The sequence below is a fragment of the Bacillus rossius genome (genome assembly GCF_032445375.1).
Source record: "Bacillus rossius redtenbacheri isolate Brsri chromosome 4 unlocalized genomic scaffold, Brsri_v3 Brsri_v3_scf4_1, whole genome shotgun sequence".
In the NCBI taxonomy this organism is placed as follows: domain Eukaryota; kingdom Metazoa; phylum Arthropoda; class Insecta; order Phasmatodea; family Bacillidae; genus Bacillus; species Bacillus rossius.
Genome location: NW_026962010.1, coordinates 8,683,308 through 8,708,959, shown reverse-complemented (window position 1 = coordinate 8,708,959; position 25,652 = coordinate 8,683,308). Strand labels below are relative to the sequence as shown.

General features: G+C 44.7%; 1 protein-coding gene across 1 annotated transcript in view; it reads left to right on the top strand.

Annotated features, from left to right (window-relative positions):
• Positions 1-16,825, top strand: part of LOC134541711 (T-box transcription factor mls-1-like) — a 78,874-nt gene extending 62,049 nt beyond the window's left edge. The window contains exons 3-6 of the mRNA XM_063385357.1: positions 6,599-6,875; positions 8,443-8,580; positions 11,014-11,122; positions 15,709-16,825. Coding sequence (XP_063241427.1) covers positions 6,599-6,875; positions 8,443-8,580; positions 11,014-11,122; positions 15,709-16,022 — 838 coding nt within the window. The 3' untranslated portion in view covers positions 16,023-16,825. The remainder of the gene's footprint in view (positions 1-6,598; positions 6,876-8,442; positions 8,581-11,013; positions 11,123-15,708) is intronic.
• Positions 16,826-25,652: the final 8,827 nt, after the last annotated feature.

The window sequence follows — 25,652 nt, the reverse complement described above, 5'->3', positions numbered from 1 at the left end:
AAGTCCGGGTTAGGAAAGACTCTAAGTGCTTCCGTCTCAGACCAAAGCCTTATCATGCAGGAAGGGTGCAGTGTACCGGGGATTGGCCAGCCATGGCAGTGATTGATGCCGTGACTAGCTCTCCTTTCTTAATTCTAGACTATGCTAGTTAACACGGCCAAGGTGAAACCTGCGTGAACACGGCCATGCGGCTGAGTGCAGGTCAAGTACACAAAAGGAGGAAGCAGAGACAAAGCTGCGAGGAGGTGGCGGGTGTAAGGGGAGGGGCGGGGTCCCGGGCACTCTGGGGCCCACCCACCAGGACACGCCTCGCAGGACCTCCGGCGCCCGACTCCTCCACGCGCCTGCCGCGCCGCAACCCGCAGTGCTCGTCTGCCGCCGGGGCTGCGTGCGCGCCAAGGCGGGCTAATCCTCCATTAGTAGAGACCGGAAAAATTCGCGATATCAATGACCTGTATGATATACTCCATGATCCTCTATGCACGCGGGAAAATTACATTTGCTCATTGGCTACTGTCTCGTGACAGCTGTTATCTGGGACGCTCGTGATTCGATACTTCTTTTGTTAAAGGTTTTTCATTGGTCCAGAGTACTTCAGATAAACTGTGGCCCAATCACTGATGCAGTAAAAAGGCAAACTTTTTGGATTCTAGCCTATCACGAAATGAATCCGCGAATTTTTCAGGTCTCTATCCATTAGTTTGATATTGACTAGCGATCTATTACTGTTACTGGTATCCTGCTGCGCTTATTTAACAAACTTACACCACGCATTATAATTTTTAGTTTTTTGTGTCTTTTTTAGTGATTTCAACAAAAACTTTTACTATCTAAATACAGTAAATAATGTAAACGTTCGTTCAAAATTCTTAAATCTCAGAAAGTTCTTCACCGATGGCTTTGAAATTTTCACACAACATTGCATTTGAATACGCGCATGATTTTTTTGTATACCTATGTCACACCTGTGACAGGTAAAAATATAATAAAATATGGATTGCTAAAAATCATAGATTTTTTTATATTTTCATTGTTATAGAGTTACATTTATATAAATATATAGGTATATAGAGGAAATAAATAGAGAGGTAGATAAAGATATAGAGAATTAGAAAGAGAGAGAGAGAGAGATGCTTTGTATTAAAGCATTACAACCCATGCCGGGAATTAGCTAGTTATTAATAAATAAGAAAATTCCCGTACTGGACATTTGACATTCTACGGAAAAATTAATGCATTCTCTACGTGCTATACACATTGTAACGCCAAATATTATTTTTTACGAAATAAACCACACCAAACGTCACATTAGCTTTGATCCATAAAAATTACCTCGTTCTTTATTCCAGCGTTCTTCTGTTCGGCACATAGCTGTAACTCTGCTTAGTCCATAAACTGGTGCGTAATACGTAATGATGTTTTTAAGAAGAGCACCGAATCACACGTGCAGCGTGTTATTGTCTCAGAGACACACGTCCCTGTGTATTTTTTTCTTGCCTTAGAGTAGCTTATTACATACAGCTTTTACTGTTAATAAATATATCTTTAGTTCTTGCGATACAATTTTTGACGTTCGATGATCTGACGTCCCGTGCTTTTGAACGTGCAGAATCGAAGAGCCTTTGTGCGTGCGTATCGTTAGTAAAACAATCATTCTACAGTTGTCATATATGTTGACGTCGGATCACTTGGTCGTCTTGCTGGTGGACCCTGGAGACCGGGTTCGAATCCCGGCCGGGGAGGGTTCGGTACCGAGCGTCTGTGATGTGGCCTTCCCCCGCATCCCACGGCAGGTGACGGTGAACCACCGCAGGATCATCCTGCCTTTGCATCCAAGTGCCCAACCCCCGCACGGTAGACTCTTTCTACTCAGACCAACTCTTCATCCAGACCATCCTCTGTCTCCTGTACTTTCCTCCACTTAATGCATGCAAACTTGCATCCCACATGACAGTGCCCAGGGTTTTCCCTGTGTCTATGCAGGTTTTACCTGGGCCCAACTTGACTAGTAGTTTAGACTAAAGATAAGAGTGAGGGGAGTTAGTCATGGCGCCAATCGTTGCCATTTCTGGCCAATTCCCTCCCAGCACATGATGAATGCGACCCTCTCCCTGCATGGCTAATCCCAGCACGACTAGGCGTATAGGCTTTGGCCTGAGACGCATCTAGGTCTCTCCCTAACCCGGACCCCTCCAAAATACACTTAGTTTTTAGTTAGGTTAGAGGAAAAAAATCTGTCTTTGCAAGCAGGCTATCGTCACCTTGGCGTAGTAGCCTGTGCTCACGGCACCCAGTGTTGGATAAAACACTCATCATCAATGTTGTTTGTAAATGTCAACCTCCGTGCACTGTTTCAAGTATACGGAGTTTATGTCTCTTCTATTTCTCAAGTCAACTGGTTAGAAATTGGATAAAGGCTAAAATGTTTAATATCTAGAAAATAACTCACTAGGAATAATCGTAAAATTGCAATCATGTGGTGAATACAGAACAAACATGTTACCAACACATCTTCAAGGAATCAGCGTTAAATTTCATTATAACCAAAAAAATAGTTTTGTTGTAAAGATAGGAAAGGTGGGTGAGGGGTCTTCCCATATTGACTTCAGTTATTAATATGGCTAAGATAGCACACACATTGTATGCGAAGGCAGCACCTGTTTCTTTAATAGAACATTATTTTCAGTTTTGGAGTGCTGCTGTACGGCCAAGGTCACGCCAGACAGTTTTGTTCTGTGTGAAGACTGCAGTGCTCTGCGAACACTGGAGTGAGCAGTCAGGGGCAGCTGAGCAGACTGCTCAGGCGTGTATCCGTGTCGGCGAGGCGGGTTGATAAGAGCGACGCTCGCTGGTGCTTCTAGCGCGGTGTCGCCTTTACTGGCGCGCAGTCTTCACCCAGTGCATTGAGCGATGACCGTAACATCATATGGCGGAGTAATGCAAGTCCCTTAAAGTGCTTTCAAGAATCTGTACCGTTGTTTTTTTGGCTAAAAATTACTCTGAATACACTTTTTTTTTTTTGCCATTTTTACTCTTCTAAAAAACACATTGTAAAAATTTAATCCAGAAACCCGACTACTTATCTGCCCTCAGCGAATTCTTAAATGCATCTTCGTAAATAGACCCCACTCAAATGTCTTGAGTAGCCTATTTTTCAAATGGCGTTTTTCCTGAAGATCTGCGCACCGTAGGTGGGGGCCTTATGACTCGCTCGTTCTCACACACTCCGGATCGTTTTTTTTTTGTCATTACTTTTATTCAACGGCTATTTAGAAAAATTTTGAGTCATATACCCTTTGCAATTGTTGCTCCACCACCAAATATGTTCAATGAATATTCACTTAGTGTAATCTCATGGGTATAAACCTGCAAAATTCGCGGATTCATTCGGTGATAGGCTAGAATTCAAACACATATACCTCTTAGATAATTTTGCTATTGGCTTACTGTTCATCTGGACGAATCTCAACCAGTTATAAACCCTCAACCAAAGAAGGATCGAATCACAGACAAACCAGCTGAGACGACTTACAAGTCGGCAGCCAATGAACTTGCGTTATTTTCCCGAAACCGCGAATTTTGCAGGTCTCTACTCATGGGTGTAAATTGGAGCGTCAGTGATGGTAATTAACAAGGCGAGTGCGCCTTTTCACACCCACGATGTTGCACTACGTCAGTATCCGTTGAACATATTGTTTGTGGCAGAACAACAAATGCATATGGGGGGGAGGGGGAAATTGGTTCAAAAATTGTATCAAGAGCCCTCAAATAAAAGAAATGACGAAAAAATATACAATCAACATGGCATGTTAGATCGTGCCTTAGGTATGTAGTATCCTGAATCATTTTGCTTTTTTGATTTCACGTTTCCGCTCGTTATTTTTAACAAAATAATAACGTAACCATCGTTGATTGTTTACTAAAGGTTTTATCGATTCGATAGTTATTTGTTTAATGGTTTTGAGAACCTTAAAAGCAAATTTATACAAATCTTATAGCAAATTGAGAGCACGATATCGCGCGGTATACAACTTGGGATTAACTTTCCGTATAGCCTTAGACATAAAACTCTTAATTTTCAGGCAATCATTCATAAATATATTAAAAATATTAGGTTTTACTAAAAAAAAAAAAAACGCTGAAAACTCAGGTTTTAAAGCATTTTGTAAAAAAACAATAATAATAATATATGAATGGCATCATAAACATAAAGAGTTTTACGAATAATGCTACACAGAAACGGTTAATTAAAAACTGTTTACCACACGTTTGGGTGATATTAGTTCGTGCAAGGGTTGGTATATAAAAATTTGCTGTTTAAGTTTACAAGAATCAATAAACGAGCATGTATAAAATTGATAAAAACCTTCCATTCACAACTAACGAAAGTTATGTTATGAATTATTATCTTTGAAAGATTTGTGCAATGGGAGTGCATGACTTGATGTAAGCTTTTGGACATACGCCATTTCTAAGCACACGTATGTCTGTAGAAGAAAACTAAAAAAATACCCAAAAGACAAAAACACAAATTAACCCAAAAAATTGCTGTTGTCAACAGAATATAAACACCACATATTATTCCATAACAGGAATATGGTCAACAAACAAAAAAAAATGAGTTTGTTGACAACATAATTTTTTGCTTAATTTGTGTTTTTGTATTTTGGTATTTTAAAGTTTTCTTCTACAGACATACATGTCGTGAATGAATTGAAAACCCCGAGCAGGAGCACGGGGGTTGCAGAATGCGAGTCGTGAAGCGCGAGCTGGAAAGGCAGGCGGCAGTAACGAGGCGGCGGCCGGGCCGCTCACAAGGGGGTGGGGGGGGGGGGGGAGAAGTGCCACTGCCCCACAGCCAGAGGGGGCTGTTTGCCGCCTGCCTGGAGGGCGCCAGGGTTTATCTTAACCCTCCCTTTGAAGCGGGAGCCGCCCCGCGCAAACAAACAACACGTGTCGCGAGCGGTCGTCGCCGCCTGCTCTTCAGCAAACACCGCGGGGTTTCCCTTCCCGCCGCCAGAGGCGTGATTCTTAGACACGCCCCTCCTCATAGTTGGGTTGAAGGGTGTGTACGGGTCCGGACCACCCCTTCTCCACGCACTCTCAAACATTACCAACATACCAACGAGTCGTTCACTTTTATCAGATACGTAAATTCTGACCGGTTTATGATCTATAAGCATAATAATTTTTATGATTAAATTAATGTTTCGTAACCTTGAAATCAGGGGCGCAACAACAGGGGGACAAGGCTATTTTGCCCCCCCCCCCCCTTCTCTAAAACCTTGAAGTGGGGGCAAACGGGGGCAAAGAAAGTGCTGTGTAATCAATTTTTAGATAATAAAACTGCTTAAATAGCACCATTTTCCACCTTGAAATACAAATTTTCCCGGGGGAGGACCCCCGGACCCCCCCGCTTCAATAGGGGGGGATAGATGATTCTTTATAAAAAGGTGTATTGCCCCCCCTTTGGAAATTTAGTTGTTGCGCTCCTGCTTGAAATACAATCTCTTTGGTTGAAGTAGCTTTGGCTCTGGGTTGTAGTCGTGTCCTTGGCAAATAATTCACCGACTTTTTCGGTCGACATTGCAGTCGCCATCATCAGGGAGCAGGACACGGCTACAACCCAGAAGCCAGGCTACTTCGGACAATGGCCGTGAAAGCCTGCGAACATTATTAATCTCATTGGTTTGCCATTTGTGGAAGCAGCAGATGTGATAAGTGTTCCGGGATATCCGTGTGTGACGAGCCTTGCGGCCTGTGAAATTGTGAAACTGTGGTAGGCCTACGATTCACTCGTCCTTCTGGACATACCCGAATACTCACGTTGGCAAGCCTTCTTTCAACAGACGAGAGAGCCAAACATCCGATCGTGCATCTTCGGTTTTTTTTTTTTGGTTCATTGTAAATAAATATACAACTTATGATTAGGTTAGGTTAGGTTAGCTACATTATAAATACTTAAAAACATTGTGGACGGTTGATTTGGTTATGATAGCTACATTAAAGCAGAGGTGCCCACCCCCCCCCCCTAACCTAATGATGCGCCCCCCCCCCCCCCGAATTTTTTTATGACATTTTCTCAATGATTTACTCAATTATTTTATAATATTATACTTTTTAGTATTATATTTTATCACATTTTGAATTAATTAAAACTGATTTTCTAATAATAATTTTGGTCATATCAGGTAATATTTCCATCCTGAACCGACAGATGCCAAACTGCTTTTGTTGAGGAAAGTGCGGGGTTGCCAATTTGATTTACAAGGATCCCTTTGAATTATCAAAGCACCGGGAACGTATTTTCACATTAGAAGCTATAATTATGTAAATAATATATACATTTTTTCTTGTCTTTTAACCACCACACCCCCCCCCCCAACTGAAATTTTAATGACGCAGTCTGCGTCGTTAACCCCCCCCCCCCCTTGTGGGCACCCCTGATTAAAGATACTGTGAAATCATGTAAACGGTTTCCCCCAAATAAATACACGTGTTGTGGTACGGGGAAAACAAAAGCGAGCATGAACTTCGGGGTGTTGGCTCTCTCGTCCCGTGAACTGCCGGGCAGCAAGACGGCGGCTCGTGTGCGCAGGCGCATGTTCCCGTCGCTGCAGCTGCGCGTGCGCGGGCTCGACCCGGCCGCCAGCTACGCCGTGCTGCTGGACGCCGTGCCCGCCTCGCCGCGCCGCCACCGCTTCGGGGGCGGCGCGTGGGGGGAGGCGGGCGGCTCCGAGCTGCACCTGGCGCCGGCGCCGCCGCGCGTCTACGTGCACCCCGACTCGCCGGCGGCTGGAGCGCGCTGGATGGCCGAGCCCGTGTCGCTGCACCGCGCCAAGATCACCAACAACCCGGCCGACCAGAGCGGCCACGTGAGTTCCTCTTCTACTCACACGTTCAAGTCTCCGTGTTCTCAGCTCTCGGTGGGAGCGATTAACAGCTCTGCTGCCGTCCGTGGGCGTCGCAACCGGGGGGGGACGGGGGGCACACATCCCCCCCCCCCCAATAACAAAAGTCTTCAATTTCGTCCCCTCCAATAATATATTTAGTTTCGTAGTTATATATTAAAAATATGATTTCTGCGATACAACCCATAATGTTGCGCATGGTGCATTTAGTCCAATCGTGGTAATGTGAGTGAGCACTGTTTTTTTTTTTTTTTACAAATTTGTTCTCTGAAAAAATATTTTTTTTATAAAAAAAAATAAATTATATATTGCAACCAACTATAATTAGAATATTTAGGAAAGGAAAAATGCCCTAAAAACCACCTTTTTGCACCTTCAAACCCCTAATTTTCCCGGGGGAGGAACCCCGGACCCACCGCTTTTTTTTCCCCCCCAAGGGATGGATATTCCTCAAAAACTAAATCAATTGAAGTCCCCCTAAAAAAAATATATCCTTGCGACGCCCATGAGTGGTGAATTGAGCGAACCAATGTTAACTAAGCAAAAATGATTTTTATAGTCGTTTTTGCTTGTTTCTGAGCCAATTCATAATAGTTTAAAATATCCGTCTGCTAATCGAATGGTGCAATTAGTCAACGTAGTCCTTTTACAGTTCCGGTGGGTGCGGAAAATTCGGGTGATTCGCATTCAAAAATTTGTAGCTTTAAACACATTTTGCGTATATTTATCACAGTATTATTTTAAAGAGTTCTATGTTAAAATTCGTCTCCGCTATTCGTGTGTTTAGCCTGCAGTTGGGCACTGCAAACCCCTGACATGATTCAGGGCTGATGTCTCAGCAGGGAAACACTGAGACATGCAAGGGCGTCGCCAGCCGATGGCGGGGGGGGGGGGGTGGGGGGGGGGGGGCAGAAAGTTGTGGGAAAAGTATGTATTTTTTTACATTTGGCTACATTATTTTATATCTCTAAGGCTCTAGGGGGAGAATGTGCCGCCCCCCCCCCCCCCCTGGTGACGCCCTTGGAGACACGTGAGCCATCAAATGGGCTGCGCAACAAGCCGTGTATCCCGTGTCTCGCAGATCATGCTGATGTCGATGCACAAGTACCTGCCCCGTGTCTCGCAGATCATGCTGATGTCGATGCACAAGTACCTGCCCCGTGTCTCGCAGATCATGCTGATGTCGATGCACAAGTACCTGCCCCGTGTCTCGCAGATCATGCTGATGTCGATGCACAAGTACCTGCCCCGTGTCTCGCAGATCATGCTGATGTCGATGCACAAGTACCTGCCCCGTGTCTCGCAGATCATGCTGATGTCGATGCACAAGTACCTGCCCCGTGTCTCGCAGATCATGCTGATGTCGATGCACAAGTACCTGCCCCGTGTCTCGCAGATCATGCTGATGTCGATGCACAAGTACCTGCCCCGTGTCTCGCAGATCATGCTGATGTCGATGCACAAGTACCTGCCCCGTGTCTCGCAGATCATGCTGATGTCGATGCACAAGTACCTGCCCCGTGTCTCGCAGATCATGCTGATGTCGATGCACAAGTACCTGCCCCGGGTGATGGTCGCCAGGACCGCCGACGTGCGCTCGGCGCTGTGGAGTCCCGTGCACGTGTGCTCCTTCCCCGAGACGGAGTTCATCGCCGTCACGGCCTACCAGGTGACTGCCCTGCCCCCGCGGCTCCCCCCTCCTCCCTCTGCCGTCACGATAGCCAGGGGATGGCCCTGGCCGCCTGTGTTTCGCAAATACATCTCGCGTCAAGGTATTTCACAAAACACTGTAGCTTTCTCTCAGAGTCATGGCTAGAGACCTGTAAAATTCGCGATTTCAAATCCCTAAAGGATGGACTCCATGATCCTTTATGCACTCGTGCAAATTACATCTGCTGATTGGTTACCGACTCGTAACACCTGTTGACTGGAATGATCGTGATTCGCTAATTCTTCTGTTAAAGATTTTTCATTGGCCCAGAGTCCTTCAGATAAACTGTCGCCCAATCACTGAAGCAAAATAATGTCAAAAGTATTTGGACTCTATCCTATCGCGAAGTGAATCCGCGTATTTTACAGGTCTCTAGTCATGGCAAATTGTGAGGGTGCAGCAGTACGGTGACCACATTCTCATTGGCCCCGTCAAAAGCGGGACGACACCTCTCACCGACCTCAGCCAATAACCGCAGGAGAAAAGCTACAGTATTTTGTGAAATACCTTGACACGAAATGTATTCGCGAAATACAGGTGTCCCTACGGCATGATTCAAGGGCGGATCCAGAATTACTCAAATTAAATTTTCTAATATCATTTTAGTACATTTAGAATTTAAATATTTAGTTCGTTTTATTTGTGGTTCAAAAAAGTCCTGTTATATATATCATCACTGCTGTAAAATAACTCTTAAGTAAGTTCGGAGAAAACGATGGTAAGGAATTAGGAAAAAAATTAAATACATGTTCAGTGTTCAGTGGAGGGCCATACCACTATGCCCCCCCCCCCCCCCCCCCATTTTTCCCTTTCTGGATCCGCCAGTAGCTATAAGCTTACTGTATCCAAGTTCGGTTCTTGTGGATTTAGTCCTGATGTTCTCAAGTTTGCCATGTGGTATACTTTACCACTTCCCTAGAACGCACCACTCTCGTGTTATTTAGTGTATGTAGGTATTTTCAAGATGCAGAAATTCTGCGTGTCTGAAATGGGAGTCACGACTGTTTAAGCCCACATTAAACTTAATGATGCTATTTGGAAGGGTTTCATTTGAATAGACTCATCCTTTCCAGACAAGTAAATATTAATTGTTTATGTGTAACCTCTTATCTCTCGGTATACGGCATTTGGTAGGAATAATTTCTTGAATGGAACGGATGTCGATAAGAACGGAAATGAGTAAACACGATGCTGCCATCTGTGGAAGTTTCAGAAATCTCAAATAGAAGGTGGACCCGTGTGATTCATCTGTATATATTAACTTTCGTGAACGTCACAGAATTTACACCGCTCATAGGTATTAAAAAATTAAAACTTTATAATAGTACAACTTTCCTTTAATACTTTATGTTATAATTTATAGTCACAAAAATAACTAATGACAACTTAAAAATATACGTTAGAATCCTGGCATTACGACGCTTAGTTAACATTGAAATTTAACGGTAACGCAGAGTTCATCATACTGTAGAGACAGGGGCGTAGCCAGGGGGAGGGGGTGTTTAGGGTTTCAAACCCCCCCCCCCCTCCCCCTTAGCACCAAATCTTTAATTTATTATTCATCACTCAAACAAATTTCATATTAAAATTAATACAATTTTTATCATTACAATATTTAAATTTAAGTGCCGAAAACTGCTAAAATAGCACTATTTTACACCTTAAAATCCAAATTTTTCCGAGTACTGCAAGTCTCCCTCACATTTTTTTTTTTTTTACTACGCAGACATTAAAACTGAATTCACAACGCATGCTGAAGAACATCTTATCTGTCTTGGTACCACGGTAGTTGAGTGGTCATAGCACTTGCCTTCCACCTATGGCAATCTGTGTTCGAGTCCCGGTTAAGTTGGACCAGTAATGTGGCAGACGTTGCAACTGAGTCATGAGTTTTCCAGAAGTGCTCTCCCATCTCCACGCCCATAAATTCCGCCATTGCTTCATTCAAATTACATTACCACTCTGTGTCTCTTAAGACCTTGATGTCAAAGATACGTTGTATTATAATTCGTTCAGTCAAACAACATAAAGGCTATTATATTCAGTATTAGTATATGGTAATAGACGCATTATAATATTAAAACAGGCCTTAAAATTGACTGTAAATAAAAAACACATACGTAAAATGTGATTGCTTGGAATCTGTTAATTAGGAAGCCAAGACTAATTTTTAAAACTTCTGCTCTGTATCTAAGCAAACAGAATTGTTTACTTCCTGAGATGTCTCTTCTGCATTATAAACATCATTAAGTTTTGATCATGTGATCTAACACCGTTGACAATAATTAACCCAGATAATTAATTATGTTAATCAAGGAGTATGTTCTGTAAAATATGTTTGGTATCGCCACTGATGTCTACTTTCTTAAAAGTGCTCTTTTTTTCCTGTAGAACAAAAAAATCACAAACCTGAAGATCAACAAGAATCCTTTTGCAAGAGGTTTCAGAGAAGGCGGTCAGTCCAACAGCAAACGGAAATGTAACAAGGAACATATCACAGGTATAAATTAAACTTTCATTCATACGATCTCATTTCACTATCAGAGAACACCCAGCTTCATATGTTTCTGTGATATTGTGGGACACAGTTCCAACCTATGAAACATGTAATTGTAAAAATTTTGCAGGGATATGTTTTTGTAAAACATAAATTCTAAAAATGTGTTCAGTAATACATATTATACAATTGAAGTTTATAGTGGAATCCTCGACGAAAATACTAACTAGGAGTCTATTTAACCATCAAAAGAAAAGGATAATAATCAGCTACTACTTATTGTATTTTGAGAAGGTAGAAACATAAAAAAACTTCATCTTGTATTCAACATTAAGTTGTGAAAACTTTTCTGTATACTGACAAATTTCCCTTTTGAATTTAGAAAACATTCATTAGTATATTTTCTAAACCTGTAAAAGCTACAGCATACTATTAATAAAATAATTACATTTGTAGTCATTCATACGGATTATTTCAATACTAGACTAATTGCTAATAATTTCACTGGGAAAAAAATATTTCTGTCAGCCAATCACTGTGAATTTGGCCATTCAATAATTTTCATAAATACCTAGTTAAAAATTGATATAAATATTATAGGTAATACTTGAAAAGATTTGAATCCAATATGATTTATTTCTCCTTTTTGATGATTACAGAAGAGTTTAGAAGTAATAATAGTAATAGTAGTAGATACAGCCAATTCTGTGTAAGGATATATTTTTATTAAGAAAACTGGGTTTATAACTTGATTCTAAGAACGAATTCCAATTTTCTTATACAATACAAGACGTGTAATTAATGTGAAACTTGGATGCCATCAAATAGTTAAAATAATTTCACAATAAGGAAAACATTAAGTTAAATAAGAAATAAGGCAGTATCGAAGTTATGCTAACGAAAGTTATGTAATTTCCTGTTTCACTAAACTAATAACTAGTGTCACAGGGAGTTTCACTGAATATGATAGGTAGGTACAACTGTTAGCATTAACACATTCGACAGTAGTGTGCATTAATTAAATTAAACCTTTCGACAGTACAACTTACAATACCTAACGATACTAGCATCCAAATTCAAGTTTGAAACTATCCATTAACTACTGTACAAGTATTATGAATGTAAGTTATTTCATTGAGTCAATAATGAATATATTAATGACGCTAGTCAATCGATAAAAGCAATTTTTAGTGCTCTTAACTAAAAAGGGTATCCTCTGGGATAACGTTAATTTGATAGTGACAAATAAACATAGCACAACTAAACTATAAAAAAAACAATTCTTGGACAAAATTAAGTAAGGCAAAATGAAATGAAATTATCGTATACAAATAAAAGTCAGGATTCTACAGTATGGATGCTAATATTTCTAAACACGACACAAACAATTAAACGGTGTCACTATTCTAGATATACCGTTGTGCTAGCATCAGTTAATACCTGCAAGTACTTCTGTTGAAATCCTCTCTAACAATAATTATAGCATTTTGGGCAATGGAAAGGTCCTTTGGAGCTCGTTACTCTCGCTGGCAGATCCATTGGTTCTCAGCAAACCATTGCAAGGAACTGGAGCAGTGCTATAATCCTATGACACTTCGAAGAAATAGGTACAGTGTCCAAACTGGTCGTTGAAAATAAATGTTTCTGGATTTTGAATTATTGGTTTAATTATCCCACAGTTCCACTGCAGAGCATCTATTAGATGGTTTCATGATGCACAGTGTCCAGGAAATAAATGTTCGGAGTTGCAGTACTTCTGTGACTGGATAGAATTTTCGTTCATCGAAAGAAATCAAGTCCAAATCCCTAAAGATTTTTTGCCACTTCCTGTATCCTATTTGGGTATCAATGACGATTTAATACTAAATGTTCTTAATAATACAAACTCGTTAGAACCTTCTAACGAAAAGTTCTGCTCAATCAGATGTTAATCAAACAGATCATTTGGACAAAGAACCCAGAATTATAGAATTATATAAATACAGAAATGAAAGTTGTGCTTAGAGAACGCACATTTAACTAGCATAACACAATTTGTAATCAAAAGTTATAATTTTATGAACAATTAACGTTAACTACATTCACATGTCTGTGGGATATTACTCTACATCGCGTTTATATAATTATATACTACAATTCAACGCAAACATAGTTAGGTTTACATAATTTCAAGTTGGCAGCGAACCAAGGAATGGGTCCACAAATTTGTCTTATTAAACGCTATCATGGAAAGAATGGCTGGCCATTAAAAACTGTTTGTTAATCTACATTAGAAGTACCTAGCTTGTTTGTTTGTAACAGTTTAACATTTTCGCGTGGACATAACAGGTCATAGGGATACCGACAAAGGCGTTTGAATTAAAATTGATGTGAGCTGCACGTTAAACCATTTGGAGTAGTAGGAACTGAAAGAATATTACTTCTTTTTTTTTTTGACGTGACAACGTCTAATAAATCGATGAACGCCGGCTGCACGCACGAAATAGTGTCCCGTAACGCACATTGTCCCGTTACGCTCATTGTACGCTTGCGCCACATCTATCTCTCTTCCACTCGATTGGAACAACCATCGATTTGACTTTTTCGAGGCACATTAAACTTGAAACACTCCCATTCGTTTCCTTACTTTTCCTATCATCGTCCTATCCTTAAGAGAATAACACAGATTGGAAGAAGTTAAATATCAAACATGTATAAAAGTTATAGTTAAAATAATCTCTTCGTTAAAGTAATAAAGATATTTGAATTAATGAGTGCAAATAAAAGTAAATTTATCAATTAAATTGTAGATTTCATTTCACTCCTTCTTTGTATCCATACAAAATAGTGATAATTCAATAAAAATGATTCTATTTTATTCATAAAAGTATGCAATCATTTCATCAATGTTTTGTTATGACGTTGTCACGTTAAACTATCGTCCGTAAACCGACTTTACAGACAACCATTTTTTTTTTAATTTTGCTCCGTTAAAAATAGGATGTGGAAAAAAATCCATGGATGGAATTGGGTTGACGCTCATAGGAGCCAATTACCTTACACGAGGGACGGGTGGGTTATGGAGCAGAGGAACGGGAAAACCCTGAGAAAGTTCACAGGCCACAGCGACGTCCGTCACGTTTACCACTTGCAAAAAATCCGGGTTCTACTCCGCCGGGAGTCGAAGCCCGGTTGCCTTGGGGGGGGGGGGGGGGGGTGAGTGTGTTCTAACCATTCAACCACCGCGCCACATCATACGGTGTATTTTATTGGAATGTAAGCCATTAATAGTACTGGCTGCTACAGGTAGTTCTTTTTTAAGTGCAGTCATTGACATCTAGATTTGAATTCATTTGTGGAATTAATACAGCTTTGATAATACTACCATTAGACACTGGGTTATGGTCTTTTAACACTTCTTAATGTGTAATCTCAGCCTTAACGAAGCCAAACTTCCAGTAGAAAACGTTAAAAATTGTTATAACATAAAAACTACTGAAACAACTGTGGTGTCTTATGGTTCCTCTATCACTCTATTAAGGGGGTGCCTCTCATTTCAGGTCATGATTTTATATTTATATTAATCACTGATCAACATTTTTCAATTGTTTAACTTTCACGAAATGAAAAATATATACAGCGCATACTTTTTGCGTAATTATCTGCCAAAGTTACATTTTTAACGTTTTTAGGTTGTACAAATAAGAATAATTTAATTTATTACAGAGCTCAAACTTTTTAGGTTTAACTCCAATGCCACTGGCTACTTCATGATATGGTTTGCATTTCTATCACAAAAACTCATTTCATGTTTCTTGGCTGTCAAAACCGTAACAAATTTGAGATTTTTTGAATGCCAGGTAAAATTAATTAATATTTTCTGAAATAATTTCAAACCATTTAAAGCCCGATAACTGTCGGTAAGTAAACGGTTACGATAACAGTTGTGCGCCCCTCCCTTTGACTGGTCCCTCTAACGCCACTGCTTATCGAAGTTGGAATTCAAGCAAGACTACCAACAGCCGGGTCGTTACCACAACGCCGAAATACCATAACGCGAATGTCAAAATTGACCACAATGCCGACAGCTAGAAAACTTCTGTGTACCTCAACGCCGAAATAACAACTGAATGAATTTGTGTGTGTTTCTTAAATGTACCTTAACGCCAAAATACCACAATCAAACCTAAACCTAGCCTAACCTAACCTAGTCTAACCTAACCTAGTCTAACCTAACCTAGTCTAACCTAACCTAGTCTAACCTAACCTTGTCTAACCTAACCTAGTCTAACCTAACCTAGTCTAACATAACCTAACATTTGTGGCAGTCCTGCAATGACATTTTTCGGCGTTGTGGTAATTCGGCGTTGTGGTAATTAGGCGTTGTGGTAATTCGGCATTGTGGTACACAGCAGTTTTCTAGCTGTCGGCATTGTGGTCAATTGGGCATTTCGGCGTTGTGGTGCGTCCCCCCAACAGCCCACCTCCGTGGCGCTGTCTGATGTCTGATGAGGGCTTCAAGGTTGGAGTACCGGGTAAGACATGGGTGTAGAACCTGGACTGCTTGAGGTAATGGCAGCGGTGAAACGAGGAATGAAACTGTGTCTCAGACCCGGTGGACGGCGACGACGAGGCCCGCAGGAGGCGCTGCTCCGAGCCCAGCTCCGAGCACTCGGCGGACGACAGCGGCTGCGTGTCCGCCGGCTCGTGCTCGCCCGCGACGGACGACGGCCGGACGCCAGCCTGCCTGCCGCTCGCCTGCCCGTCGCGCGAGCTGTGGAGGTCCCCGTGCTGCCCGCCGCTGCTGCTGCTGCCCCCGCTGCCCCTGCTGCCCCCGCCGCAGACGCCCTTCCTCGCCTGGAGTGACCACGCGCTCAACCTGGCCCTGGACGCCAAGGGCTGCTGCGCCTTCCCCAGCAGCTGACCGCTCGCCCTGTACAGACCAACAAGTGTGAATGTGCAATAACCAGAGACACGGACATTTCGCTCGTTCACTCGGTTACAACGATCCGTCTCGTCAGTCCGTCAGTCACGTGATCAGCGGCCGATCAGATGCCCATTGGTCAGTCCATCAAAACCTTACCGGGCTTTAACTTTCGGCGGACGGACGGACAGATGAAATAACCTTCCAAATGTTAGCCGGCAACCTTTACTGTCGAAAATAGTTTTTAAAGTGTTTTTAGTTGCTTCAAATTGATGTTTTTAACGTATTTTTGAACTCATTTTTAACACAAATAAATTTTAATAAATATCAGAGCGAAAATAAAATGTGTTAAATGATTTATTGCGTGCTTAAATTTCATGATCGTTAGTCTAAAATACCTGTACAAGATATATTTTCACCACTATTTGAGCCTTCTATTCAGTTTACAGCATCAAAATAGAAAAGTATTTGATGGACCTGCGGATCATTGTTGAGTCCGCCTTTAGAAGGCAAATCTTCAAACTCTCGCACCGTGTTCATGATTGAACCTCTTCAACCGTGAGCGAACTACGCCCAGCTAGGAGAGAAGTAAGTGAATCAGGTAGTGCTGATTAACAAGAACAAAAATATGCTCGCAGGGAAATCAACCAATGAATAAAGCAAACACCTGGGAGTTTTAATTCTAGCCTGAAGCCAAGTTGAATCAGTGGAATGTCCGGCTCTCTAGCAATAACAGATTTTTATACGCTGTTAATTATACTATGACCGTGTTTTGCTAAAGAATAAATGTTTTAACAAAGTAATACTGTCTGGTTTTTATGTTCCTCATTTTCCCAAACAGCGCACCACCTCTGCCATATGTATGTTCTATGAGTGATTCTTGAAACTGGAGAGATAAATCACAAATAATTACATGGAGATACGCCACTGCTGGTTTTCACTGGTTGACATAGAAAAAACCTACAGAATGGAACAACAAATACATTGAGAACAAGCCAAATGGAGCAGACACCAGATCCCGAACCATCGTAGCTTTTTTTTTTCTTTCATACTGACGCCGTCCCCGCTGCCTGTCCTGAAATTTGATTAATTAAACTTATATAAAGTGAATTTAGTCTTAAGGGCGGGGTTCCTGGCGTCGTGGCTGCAGGCAGGGACGCGTCGACAAAGGGCCCCCCTGGCTGTTATGGCCTCCCAGGACGCCGTATTAGTGAAATACACACGTAACTTTAAGTGTTATATTCCGGTAGCACACGTTACAGAACGTTACACAAGGCACGGGCACGTGACTGGCCGTATCGTCGTCCACCTTCACTCTGTCTACACGGCCCTCGAATGGCGGCACTGATTACGTCTCACTGCGTTCCGAGGACTGCTCCACCGAGGGGTTCAGGCTATCCTGAGCTACGGTGATAACGGTTCGTGGCGCGGCAAGTCTGGTGCATAACACGTGGTAGTTCGTAATGCACTTACTACGCGGAACTGTTACTGTCTAGGCGAGTTAACAATTAATACTGACTTTGACGTCGTCCGACCGACGACCATCCCTAAGCCCGACCTGCACCCGCCAGTATACTCTCCCGCTAACGGAACGCACCCCTGGCCGTGGCCCACCCGAGTCGAGCGAGCCACCGAGCCGAACGGCCAAACCAGACATTATTATTATAAAGCACACTAAATCCGAGTGGACTAGAGACGAACCACACCCATTCCCCCTCAAACAATTAATTACGAATTTTGCGACCTTAAAGTCTCTTCCAGACGCAGTCATTTAGTTTTTAACGTAATGAGGTCAAGCTTGGCGCGGCAGGGGCCGACGCACCACCGGACGCCATGCCAGTTCCGCAGTTCAACTCGACTCGCGGGCCACGGAGAGACCACAACCATTGTCTTCATCGCAAGTAACGTCCGGTAAATATAGTCATTTAGCATAAACCAAACCTTTTTCTATTCACCTCTCCGTGCGTGCCCGGTCCGTTTTTTACGGTTCAGGACCTAATCCGACCGCGTAAACGTAAAGACGTCCCGCACCACACCTGGTGCGCAGGGTCGCTCTTCAGCATACGGCACGGGCCGTCTCCCGCAAACCACAGAACTTTTCTTAAGGCCACGCGCCTTCGCGCTGACCACAAACCCGCAAGGAAAACTTCGCCAAGTTTAGTGGCGGTGCGTGTACCACCCCAGTGGGCACGGCACCAGCGTAGAAACAATCGCTTACGGGACTGGCCGACTCCAGTCACCCACAAACTCTGTGTGCCACGTCATTTGTGCGCGCCTAATTTTCATTAAGTGTACTTTGTTAATGTAACTTTGCGCCACGTCATCTGTGCGCGCCTCTCTTGCATCAAGTGTACTTGGCCTGCATACTGTTACCCGAGAAACCAGTGCCACGAAACATTTAACATGTACCGGCCTGCACCCTGCAACGGACAAGTAGCCCTCAGGGGCATGTCTGTACTCAGTAATTGTATGGTGTGACGTCAATCCCTTGAATAAAGGCACGTCGCTACTACGGCAATCCCACGCATTCTTCTTTAACGTAAATTCCCAGGCAAGACCGCCGACGGTTCTAGCGGACCACGCTGGGGCAACGAACCACGAACCCTCATTGGTTAGACACCGAGCTAGCCTGGCGCCCTCCCGGAACATAAAACGTTAATCAGACCAGCCACCCCGCTAGAACTCGCGCCCGGACTCGAACACGAGACCGCGGACGACGGCAACTTATACATGGACATGATTATGACGACATACACTAATCTGAAACACGGCAATTAACACTGAATAATTATTAGTATGTCCCGGACTCGAAGTGGGAACGGTCTCCAGACTTCTAATGATCACGTGAAGCGAGACTAGTTCTCGTAGTGGCGTGGGCCACGTTTAAACTGGGAACGGGCGCGACGGGACCCAATGTGGTCTCTCGTTCACGTCCGTTGCACATCCCAGGGGTTGAAGCGTTCGTAAGTTCAGTTACGCGTTTGGCGCAATGCCGCCCTACGTGGGCAAAGTTTTAATTCTCCGTGGGGAGGTTTTATAGCGTGCGGCGCAGGCACCTCGGCGGGCCGCCTAAAAACACAGAATTACGTATAACGCTGAAAAACCCGTGGTCGGGTTGCACACTTTATCTAAGGACCGCACGACATGTCGTACGGCCGGTTAGGGCCGACCGGGGAGCTGTAGAAAGTGGTTTCGGAGATAATTACCTATTGATTCTAAACGTGGAAACTGGCGCGAAAACTGGATGCTCCCCGTGCGCGTGGCTGCCGGCCCTGGTGAGTGCTGGATGGCGACTAACGACTCTCTCTGGCAACTGGGCCAGGGAGGGGAGGAAACGCGCGGGAAAACGACGGAGTGCGGGAAGGCGATGCCGGCCAGTTTTGTGAGCGGAAACATTTGACACTGCTATTACTTAATTAGAGACAATTTTTATACATATTAAAAGTTTTAGTTTCTGTCTATTAAATGAATAGGTATCAGATGCGCATTGCCACACCCGGCCGGGCGCTTTGAGCGTTTAGATGGCTGTGACTGACATCACGCCGTTCGAGGCGCTGCACTACGGTACACACGCGGGCGTGTTCGTTGCACTAGCACTGACTCAGGTGTTGAGGACACATAGCGGCCTGTGCTCTCAGAGGGAGCACCGACGGTGGCGTCAATATAAAGCCTACTATGTTTATCTGTGCTGACGATAGAGTGTTTCCCAGATTGCTTGTTTAATTTCATCGTCGGGCCACTACCACCCCCACCGGCCAGATGCTGGGCTACATGGACATTCAGGTAGGCCTTCGGGAGTTCACTAATAATGTAACAGCTATTGTAATGCATGACCTGCACGAGGAACTGGTGCTAGGGGAACCATGGTTGGTCAAACAGGATGCCATGCTGGAAATGGGGTCTACCCACATCAATGTCGGCCTAAACGAGCAGTTCACCATCTACGCCATGGAAAGAGTGCCTAGTTCTACTAGCGAGGTGTTAAACCTCAGTGACATACACCCCAAATTCAAAGCCAACATAAACAAATTCCTACAAAAGAGGCAAGATGTGTTCCCAGTAGCAGACCCCTTACGATGTACCACAGTGGCCAAGCACCACATTACTACCACTACCAACCAAACTATGAATCATCACGTGGTTATGGGTTCCCCGAACAGTGTGTAATCTGCGAACAAGTAATGGAGATGCTACAAAACGGAATAATAGAGCCACCCAACTGCCCATACAATGCACACATTGTACTCGCACCCAAGAAAGACGGGTCCCTCCGTTTCTGTGTGGATTTCCGGCCACTGAACGCTCTGACTGTTTCCCTCCCCCTCAAATCAGTGTCGAGGCATCTGTAGCTGGCCTAGGTAGAGTCTATGTATTCAGTACCCTAGGCCTGAAGTCCGGCTATTGGTAAGTGCCCATACGATGGGAGGACCGAACAAAAACTGCGTTCAAGGTGCCGGATGGTAGGCACTTTCAATTTTGTGCCATGCCCTTCGGTTTGAATTGCGCACCTGCTACATTCCAGGCTATGATGACCCGGTCTTAGATGGGTACATCGGACAGTTCGCCATTGCATATTTGGATAATTTGCTATTGGCCGGGGTCTCGGGTTTGAGTCCCGCGGCGAGTCTAAGGGGCTGGTGGTGTTTTATGGTGTGTTTTTCCGGGAGGGCGCCAGGTTAGCTCGTACGTCTAACCAATGGGGTGGGTCGATCGGCCCCAGCATGCTTTCCTAGACTCGGTGGCTGTATCTTAAGGGTGGTATTAACTGCTAGTAGACAATGGTGACACTCCCTGTTCAGCATAAGGTGGCTGGTGCCTAACTACAGATGTAATACACACACTGGAACTGAAAACGTGTGGTAGGTACACATATTTATTAATGGCCATAATTGATACACGATATTACATGACACTACACTTGATTAATTATGATTGTCTCTCCCTAAGGCAGTCCGTTAGAGGGGGGAGTTCGTTGGTTGTCCTAGAGTCGGCCAGGTACGTAAAGTGACTGACCTTAAGGTGCCCTGTGGCCCGTGGCCTTAAGGCAGGAATTACGACGGCCGGGTTAAGCCCTGCACCGTAAAAACCGACCCGGGGTCGCGTGGTGAATTAACGTTACCTACAAAGGATTTGGTTCATGACTATATTTACGAGAGTGAAGAATCAGTGAGTTACTAAATTGAAGGTTCCCCATGGAACGAACACACGAACACATACACCCTGGGCCGCGAGCTGATCTGGACTGCCGGAGGGGGCTATCGCGGGTGGGAGGGGGGGGGGGAACAGTTCTGCCGCGCGCCAAACCACGAGTGAAGAAAATAAATTTTTTTAATTGAAAACTTACTTAAATGTATTATGAAATATTGATTAAAGCTTTAGTTTAAGGAATTGAACAAATATTATTTAAAAAGATGAGTCAACTTAAAGACTACTGACTAGTTTATAAACACCACTGGTTATGTTTATGTTTGTAGGTTTGTTCTGGATATTGCTTCAGCACCTTGCTTCTTACTTAAATTAAGGCTCTAGGCTGCGATGAGAATTAAGGGCGTTCATTAAACACTGTGCCCGGAGGGTGCTAACACTCGTGCTCTATGACGCACATTTCTTATCACGTGTTAATTTAAGGGGATGGCTTGATGAGTTTACTCCGTGAATTATTATCGGTTGTTTGCATCAGGTGCAGTTCCGTGACAAAATTTATACACTGGGAGTACTTGCCTATCTACTCCGAGTTTGACCCAGGTTGAATTTGCGAGGGGTGCGTTCCACCAGCAGGAGCCGATACCGGCGGGTCGAGGCCGGGCTTAATGACCTCCGGTCGGTACGATGTCAGATTTAATAATTTACTCGGAGACCTTGGAGGAACACTGCCGCCACCTGGCACTTGTAATGGAACGACTGGCCACCCACTACCCAACCGCCAACCTGGCCACATAGGGGCATGTCATCGGCGCAGAGGGCAACTGGCCCCAACTGGGCTACATGCAAAAAATCGTTGCGGCAGAAATACAGTGCACATGTAAACAGCTGCAATGGTTTGTCTGCCTGATCAATTGGTTGCGTAAATATATACAAGACTTCTCGAAAATCATTATGCCACTAAAGACCTACTGTTTCCCCAGACTTGTTACCTCTGGAACCCGACAGCACAGCTAGCATTTTTATGCATAAAGGCCATGTTTATGTGCTGTCATACCCTAGCATGCATCGACCCCGAATGCCCGTTTGTCTTGCAAACAGACAAGAGTGCTGTGCTGTTGTCTGGAGCTGTGCTGTTCTAGGTGGATGAGCAAGGGAACTGACAGGTAGTTGATTATGCGAGCGCCAAGTTTGGACAAGCCGAAAAGAAATACCACAGCAACAAACAAGAGTGTTTGGCGGTAGTGTGGGCCATCAAAAAATACCACCCACATCTTGAAGGTCGGGCTTTCTAACTTCCCACTGACAACTGGTGCCTCACATAGTTACATACCCTGAAGGGGAAGAAGCGGAAGTTAGTGTGCTGGGCACAGCACTGCTACTACAATCATTTGATTTTGTAGCAGAACATGTACTGGGGACAAAAAAAAACATTACACAATCTGCTATCCCATGAGCAAGACAGCTGCCACGAGGTACAGGACGTCGAAGAGTGGGACGAAATCTTACCACCAGACCACCATAACCCAAGGGAAAAGCACCAACCAGCTTGCACCTACACCATGGCAGACAGAGATGACATACCCCCAAGCCAGGTGGCAGATGTAGACCACTAAGTACTCATGGCGAAACAACTGTCGCCAGATGCCGCTCATCGCCATGCCCAAGTGAACACAGCCGAGGTGGCTAACCAGGGACGGCTGGATAATGAACAGAATGCCCGGGTAAACAGCGGAATGGAAAACATACATTCCTCCCGAGATTCGTAAGCACGTACTATGCTTCTTCCATGACCACCGGTTGGTCGGACATCCCTGCACGGACCAGACCTGTAGAGCAGTCGGCCTCCACTACCACTGACCCGGAGTGCCTCGGATATAAGTTAGTTCGTCCACGAGTGCGAGACCTGCTAGGTCCACAAAGCCAGGAGGAAGGACGGAAAGCAACAACAACAGTCCCACAAGCCAACACCAGCCTTTCAGACCATCATCTTGAAGGTAATGGGTCGTTATCCCCGATCACCTAGGGGCAAATGCTTCCTTTTAGTCATCATGGACATGATCACGTGGTGGACGAATGCGTTTCCATGCAATAACATGAGGACGACCACGATCACAGACATCCTGGGCTGTGAATTCCTGCCTTGGTGGGACTATCCACAGTCGGCCTTGATGGACAACAACAGCCAGTTCATGGGGAAGTGGCGCCAGGACTGGTGCAAACGAAACACCATTGACCACCATACCATGTTCATCTATCATCCCAGGGCAAACCCCACCGAGCGAAGGAACTAGTAGTTGAAGTCGCAATTGCAAATCCGGCTTGGTGATGACCACACCCAATGCGATCAACATGTGGCCGATGTGCTCTTCTGCATCACCACCAGGTGAATGCTGTCACCAGACTAACACCAGTGGAGATGGTGCAGGGACACATCCTGTCGCTCCCAGATGAATGGGTCACACATGGGGTCCCACACCCGGAGGAAGGGCTTGAGTAGTGCGACCAACGATGAACAGATGCTCACGAGACTAGTAGGTATGGATGGGAAAATCACCCCCAAGACTACTTGGACTCCCCCCCCCCCCAGTACATCCCAGGTCCCGAGTGTCTGCACAAATCCACCCACTATCGGCCGCCCACCAAAACTATTGTGTGGGGCTAGTGCCGCTCTAGGGAAGCACATACACTGTCCAGATACAGCTGGGGAAGATGCTATAGCTGATACACCTCGAAGGCTGGCAGGTGAAGAAGATTCACCGCGATGACCTGCGTCTAGCGACTATTCTGGGGGACCGACTACCATAGGGACAGGGCATCGATAATTTCGCAGGTCCAACATTCCCGAGCAATATGCCTCCATTAGATGAGCCAACTCCACCGACCGGGCAGAACCACTTCAGCCTGCAAAGCACACCACGACACCGACAGAAATGCAGAACACGCCCCTCCCACCTGAGGATCATGTATGTCTCAGACTACCAACAAGACAGTACTGAGGAACAGTCAGCAAAAGAAACAACCATACCAATGGTACTGGAAGATCTGGAAACTACACCTGTCCCATGCCGACATGTGGGACATTGCTCCACTTAGCATCCCTAGCGGATGCAAATTTCAGAGTCCGAATCGAGGAGCTAAGGAGGAAGACATCGCCAGACCATGCTGCTGACTCCAACAATCTGACCATTTGCTGGGCAACTCCCGGGCCCAGGAGCCCCAGCATCACCCAAACATCATAACCAACACCCCACTCGAGGCTCGAACCCAGGTACCTCCCACCAACGCGACCACGGAGGAACCACAGACGCTCGGGATACGTAGACTATTGCATCATGGGGGGCAGCTAGAACCATGCACGATGACAACACATGGCCACCGGCACTTAATGGCGCCACATCACCTCCACCACCACCCGACTCTACTGCCACAGCAGTCACCGAGGAGATGAGTTTACGTGCCCTCACAGACGCCAAGATGCCGCCACAGCTTGGCTCAACTGCCACAGCCGACACCGAGGCCGTGCCCTAATGCTCCACAACAGGTGCCACAAAGCCACTATCAGAGACCTACCCGTCACTACAGTGGCCAAGGTGGCACGCAGACCCATATAGGCTCCACGATGCCACCCATCCGGACAAAACATAGCTTGAACCTTCCCCAGCAACCAGTAATCTCCCCTGGGTTTCGAACCCGAGACAGTGGGTGACGACACACTGATCTTCCCAAATTGTAGTTGAATTAAACTTTGCTGCATAGAAAGAAACTACAGCGACTAACCTGATAACATTAACACTTTGTTAATTTGAGTTTGAAGGTTGGCAGTATGGTAGCCCCAACTTCTATTATGTTCGGAAACAAATGAGCTCAATAAGGTTCTCTCTATTAGGAAGATCTAAGATGCACAATTTTTTTTCTAACCTAACTAAAACTAAGCGTATTTTGGAGGGGTCCGGGTTAGGGAGGGACCTAGGTGCATCTCAGGCCGAAGCCTATACGCCTAGTCATGCTGGGATTAGCCATGCAAGGAGAGGGTCGCATGCATCATGTGCTAGGAGGGGATTGGCCAGCCATGGCAGCGATTGGCGCTATGACTAACTCCCCTCACTCTTAAATCTAGACTATAACTAGAGATAGGGTGGGCCCAGGTAAAACCTGCATAGACACAGGGAAAACCTTGGGCACATTCATGCGGGATGCAAATTGGCATGCATTACGTGTAGGAATTTACAGGAGACAGAGGATGGTCTGGATGAAGTGTTGGACAGAGTAGAAAAGAGTCTAACATGCGGGGGTTGGGTACTTGGACTCGTGGTCCTCTTTGCTAATTGTCCAGTACTGGATTTAGTGACCAGGGACGCAAGCGCTCCTGGTGGTGAGTGGTTGCACTGACCACTCACTCCGCCGCCAGTCAGCATAAGATGCACATCAAGTTCTGTCATTCCCGAATACACCCGAACAATTCACCTTCGGCCAACTTCGGGATTG